The sequence below is a fragment of the Trachymyrmex septentrionalis genome, unplaced genomic scaffold (genome assembly GCF_001594115.1).
Source record: "Trachymyrmex septentrionalis isolate Tsep2-gDNA-1 unplaced genomic scaffold, Tsep1.0 scaffold87, whole genome shotgun sequence".
NCBI lineage: Eukaryota > Metazoa > Arthropoda > Insecta > Hymenoptera > Formicidae > Trachymyrmex > Trachymyrmex septentrionalis.
Genome location: NW_017306059.1, coordinates 544,865 through 551,046, shown reverse-complemented (window position 1 = coordinate 551,046; position 6,182 = coordinate 544,865). Strand labels below are relative to the sequence as shown.

The 6,182-nt window shown below is 33.2% G+C and overlaps 1 protein-coding gene across 1 annotated transcript in view; it reads right to left on the bottom strand.

Moving 5' to 3' along the window:
- LOC108755393 (enhancer of filamentation 1) overlaps positions 1-3,896 on the bottom strand; it is a 66,229-nt gene extending 62,333 nt beyond the window's left edge. The window contains exon 1 of the mRNA XM_018498347.1: positions 3,431-3,896. Coding sequence (XP_018353849.1) covers positions 3,431-3,475 — 45 coding nt within the window. The 5' untranslated portion in view covers positions 3,476-3,896. The remainder of the gene's footprint in view (positions 1-3,430) is intronic.
- Positions 3,897-6,182: the final 2,286 nt, after the last annotated feature.

Below are 6,182 nucleotides of genomic sequence, written 5' to 3'. Positions count from 1 at the left end.
GTGTGTGTGTGTGTGTGTGTGTGTGTGTGTGTGTGTGTGTGTGTGTGTGTGTGTGAATGAGTCAAATGGACCCACCATCAGAGTTAATCCGTTAATCGGAAATAAAAATCTCATGTAAATTTGAACGCTCAAAAGATTTCTTATGTAATTAATGTACACATTTTCTGATTTAATTTCCCCCCTTCCTTATCCTGAAATATTCAATGTGTCGGGGAAAAATACCTGTATATTATGGAAAGGCATTTTTTTAACTCTGATCTCCATTCAATCGATTATATCACGTGTAAGGGAACAGTATAAAGGAAGATAAACCACTCGAGCCACTTTGCATGATAAAATGTCAATGTTGTCAATGTCGTCTGTTGCGGGCAGACAGACCTTGACAAAACCTTCCGATTATTATCGACCATATATAGTCTACCTCTCGTTATTATTCCCTTTTCATCATACAAAAATGACATAGAAGATGTCATATATATTGTTCGATAACTTAAGTTTCCTCATAGACACTCGGAGAAATACTCGAATTGTGGCAAACGCGAAGAGCTGTAGTTATCCACTTCGCACAGACACGTATTTTATTATCAATCCCTAATAACTCGAAAATTTGTATAAGCAAATGTATTATTTAACCAACTCATCAACCTATAAATTATTACGTATAGAGAAACTTATTTTAATCTAGCTAAAAAATTAGTTTTTATTCTAAAATGCTAAGAATATGTAAAACAAAAACATATTAAATTAAAAATAGGTTTTAAAAAATTTCTCTTATTTAATTCACAAAATGTAATGCATAATATTATATTATAAAATCAAATTACATTATCAAGACAAAGCTGTATAATAAAATTTAATTACATAATAAGAAAGAAATAAAATTGATTATTTCAGAGAAAATAATTTTTGCTTAGGTATACGGAAAGAAGAACAATTTTACTGAAATATGTAAAACTTTAGTTAGATCTGAATGTAATTTTGTCCAACCATCAAAATATATAATTATGTAAAACGATTCAAGTTAATGGAACGTCTAAACTTTTTACAGCTCAGCTTAAGTATCTTACATAGTTACTTTAATGATCCAACAATATTATTTTTATAGATCTGTATCTGCATCTAAATTTTTAGATATTTCAGTAATACGTTCTTTCCTTGTAACATCTTTCAAATGTATCACGTGATATGTATCACTTTATTAATAGATCAAAACTAAAAAAATCTATTTTTTATCCTAAAATGCTGGGAATAGGTATATCTAAAATAAAAATATATTAGAATAGAAAAGACTTCTAACAATTTCAAATTTACTAGTATTTCATCGGATACTTCACTTTTTCGTAAAAATTTATTCACAGTACTACAAAATCATATTATATAATTCAGATAAAGCTATAACAAAACTTATTTTAAAGGAACCAAATTCTTGTTTAGATATCAACATCTCTTAAGATGCATCACAAGTATATTAATATCAGTGGCTCAACTATTCTAAAGTTGCGAGGTTACGCAAAACTTCTTCATGGCGAGAATCAGGCAAACGGACAAAGTTTTAATTAAAATTTCCGGAATAGCCAAAATGGAGATGCTATCTATTATGTGAGAGTTCAAAGGCGCTTTTGGGTTCACATTACCTATGTTCGCGCGGCTGTATCGCGTGCGAATATCATTTATTATCGTTGGTTATTTCTTTCCGGGGTTAATCGCGATCTAGGTCTGCGATTCGGGGCGATTTTAAGACGATTATTTTGTTCGGATGTCACCGAGTCATGACAGGATACCGAGGCTAATCAATTTCTATCGCGTGGAACGTCTGCTTGTATAACGGAGCTTTAAACATTGTATACATACATGCGGGTTCCCTGGATTAATCGCGCGCAATTGTGGCGGAACGGAAATGTGAAATAATTTAGCCGCGAGAAATTGCTGAATTCAGGCAGCCTACTCTCACGCGAAATATCGTTAAATATCTCTTTTACAGATACCCTGCGAAACGCAATGCAAAACGGAGTAGCTTTAGAAAATCGAGCCAGTCATTAAAACCGGTTTGCTGCCAGTAAGTTCAATTCTCGTTATCGTAAATACAGACGGAAGAAAATTTACGCCATTTTCTGCTCTGAGATCACTCCTTTAATTAATCTTTTTTATTGTTCAAAATGTTTTATTATTAATCTTTTGTGAAATTTTCACCCTTCGTCTATAACTTAGATTTTCAAATACAGGACTTCAATACAGATTTTTATATTGTTCTATCAAAAATTTTTATGTACATATAAAAGCTTTAATAACGAGTTTTTATTCTCGTAGAAGTTGAATTGTATTTTATTTTTTACAGACTTAAATCTATTACAATTCATAATAAAAAAGCTATGTCTTTAAACTTTAAAGTCTAAAAATTTGCGGCACACAATGCACGTTTTCCTGTTTGGATTGCTTGCGTTTTAATAAATTATTACAACTTCTATGTTTGAAATTTGCATTATTTGAAATTCTGCTGTGTGGAAATTCTAATAATTTATTAAAATATGAGTAATCCAGCAGGAAAAAATGCATCGTGTGCAGCTGCTTTAATATTGTCGGCGAAGGATTACTACGGGAAAATATAGAATAGAGCAAAATGCGTGAACAAAATAATTTTTATCGCAGGTGACAATGCCATAAAAGATTAATGAGATATGTGCTGAGGTTGAAAAATAAACTTCCTTCGATATCTCGCATTCTAACGTTCAGGGCACGTATTATAGCATTGTTCAGAATGGATTCCGATCGGAATTACTCAATTTTCTTTAAAAAACACAATAGAAATCTAGGAAATAATTAAATAATTCTAATCGGAATCCATTTAGAATAATTCCATAATACGTACTCAGAACCTGAAATGCTAAAGTATGAAATATTTACGTAAATCTCTTTTTTTAGTATTTTAATAAAATATTTAGAAATATTTTGTAAACACTCTTGTGTAGAACAATTTAAAGCATTGTATTGAAATATTTCACAACATTATTTTAGAAATATACTGAAAAGAAATTATAAATATCTTGTAAGGAAAAGAAGATTTTAAAAACTCTGACTTCTCCGGGATATAAATATTTATATTTTAAAAATATTTCATGAAAAATTTTCGAAATATTTCAAATCTTGCAATATTTTACAAATATTTTTGAAATACTTCATGTTGTTTGGAGCGAAGGACGTGACCCTATGACGCCGTCAGAGATCAAACTATCTTATAACTAGAAACGCTCGATCGAGGAGTAACTCGTGCAAAAATCGTCACGAGTGAAGACGCGGGGAAGACTTCGGCGCCGAGCGTTCTGCGGAGATTTGAACTCAACCGAAATTCCAACCGACTTCAATCGGCGTGACCGGTGCCTCCGGTCTAAACGCATCGCCGCAGCCTCACCGCGTCACAACCGCCACCGCTTACCTGGTTCAACGTAGTCGGGATGATATCAGGTGTCTGTGGCAGCATCGTGGCGGGCGTTATTGCGTGCCTTGCAAGTACCTCGAATCAGAGCGGTCTACCGGCACGCGCGGCCGGTGACATAATAGAGATCGGCGACGGGGGTGGCCGTGGAAAGAAAACACCTTGACGCTCAGTACACACTATGAGATCGATCACGAGCCGCACTCCGACCGTCCTCTTCTCACTCACTCTCTTTCTCTCTCTCTCTTTCTGTCTTTCGCCGTCCTTTCTCTCTATCGTTCGTTTTCGCCACTGTACAGATATCGCGAATTCACTCGCGATACTCGCCGGAACACGCGGCAGTTACACCGACGCTCGGAACAACGTGCGCGTCGCGCAGATCCCGAGAAACTCTTTCTTGTACTCGTAGAAAAACGCCGGAGAGGCAGCGAGAGTAGCAAGACACGAAGCGTATACCCACACCTCGAGAGTCTGCGCGGGACTGACGGTTCCGGGCGGTGTAGCTGCGCGACCGAGCGCCGCCGAGTGCCGCCGAACATCGCCGAACGCCGGCGGAGACGGCCGAACATCTGTCATCCCTCTCGCGTATGCGGACGCGCCAACGTAGCCGTTTTGGAAACGTTACCTCCAAGGTTCCGCCTTCCTTTTTTTTGCACATTTGAAACAGTTTAAAGAATAAATGCAAAATCTGTTTGACGATTTTATTGATAAATGTCTAACATGAAATGTATTGTATATTAATGAATAATTATAGTTTTAATCCCTTTTTGATAAACGTTTTTAATAAACTAGTTTTAATCTTTGAGCTATTTAATTGCTCGTTTGTGTTACGTTTTTACCAATTTTATTACATTCGTATTGCAATTTCGAATTGGAAAATTAATATTGTTATCTAATATGAAAAATTAAATCAATTGTTTTACAAAAGTTTAGAGAAGTTGTTTCATATAACATCAAGTATAAGTTATAAATTTCTAATTTTTTTATAATCTACGTATAAAGATATTACGGAAGTAATAAATATATTTTTATTCGCAATTTTATTAGCAAACCATAGAAAGGAGTTAATAACTAATAAAATATATTCTAATTACGTTTCTCGTATTTGGTATTCAATTTTATGTAGATATAATTATCCCAATGTTATATTATCATAATTATTCTAAAAATATACATACTATATTTCAAAGAGGTTTGTGGTTACTTAATATACTTTCTTCTTTTAAATAAGTAACTCTCAAAAGAAAGTACGGAAGGATTGAATAACTTCTCTGAAAAAAAAAAAAATAAAAATTCGCAATTTTAGTTATTGGCCATGCTTAAAGTACAAATAATCATTTTTTAGAAAGAAATCTGTAACGAAGTAGAGAATTTATAACAAAGTAGAAAACAATTTTTCAGTTTTTTGGTTTTGCGATTATATAATATAATATATGCAGTAACGAATAAATGAAGTTAATACGTTCACAGAAATTCCACGCGTTTTCTTTGCAAATCGATTCTCTGTACGCGACGCTCTCGTTTGTATTCGTCGTGTAACGGTTGTCGCGCAGGTAATAGTCGTATCTAAAGCTGTTTTGCAAATGACAAATTCCTTTCTCTCCGACTACTTCTATCCTACTTCCATCAAGAAAACTGAATTTCTAACTGTGTTTATTATATTTTTGAATTTATCCACTTTTTTGCCCACACTTTTTAGTCAGCTGTTTACATTGTGCTGTTTGTTTCGAAATTTCTGTGGTCCAAAATGTTTTTCAATAAAACACTTCAACTATTTCTCATCAAGATGTGCACAATAAAATTTTATCAAGAGTCTACTACATATTCAATATCGAAAACAGTATAAAAAAAGGCTCAAATTTTGGAAATTACTCTCTGTTTTTTTTTTCTTCGTTAGTAAGCTTTTCCCTAAAGACTTAAACTTTTCTGTTTAAAAATGTATAGACGCGCTGTATAATTTATATGTAATATATTTTATTTATATAACAAAAGCTAAAGCATTGATGATATGTACATTGTGAATATGTATTATCTATTCTAAACTGTCTTAAATGTTTTGAATAAATATACAAAGAAGAAAAAGACAATGAAATATTTTTTTTTTACATGGATGTGTAGGAAGGAGATGCAAAGACGCGGATAAAAATGCGGGAGCGCCAGGACAAAGTGAAACAAAAGGATGCGGTTAAAAATAGTGGACCGGTTACGTCAACCGGTCCCTCCAAGGACCGTGGCCCATTATATTATTTTCTTTACCATACCGTCTCCACAGAATGTCTCGAAATGCCAGAAACTGAGGCGAGAATAACGATAATATGTATCTCGCGCCATCGCACCGAGCATCCATCGAATAGTTGGAAAAATTTACGAAAACTCCGTACAATAGATCGTGTTAACAATAGAATGTGTTGTCATCTCTAAATTTTCATTCAGGTTTTTGCATGCATTAATTTACATATTGAATTTTAACGTTCAAATTCTGCAATTACAGATAACTATTAAGAGAATTAAATAGTATAGTTAATTTAAATGTTTGCGACAAAATGTTTTGCATGCAAAGTGAATTTCACAATGCCTGCAGATAATACATTGCAAAATTAAAATAAACGTATTACAATAATATTACACGCATAAATTATTATGCATCAAATTAATTATATTAAAAATTCAAACTTGTTTGATAGAGATAATATATTCATTAAATGTAGAAAATATTTATATTGTATTACATTATTATTAAATTACGTTGCCC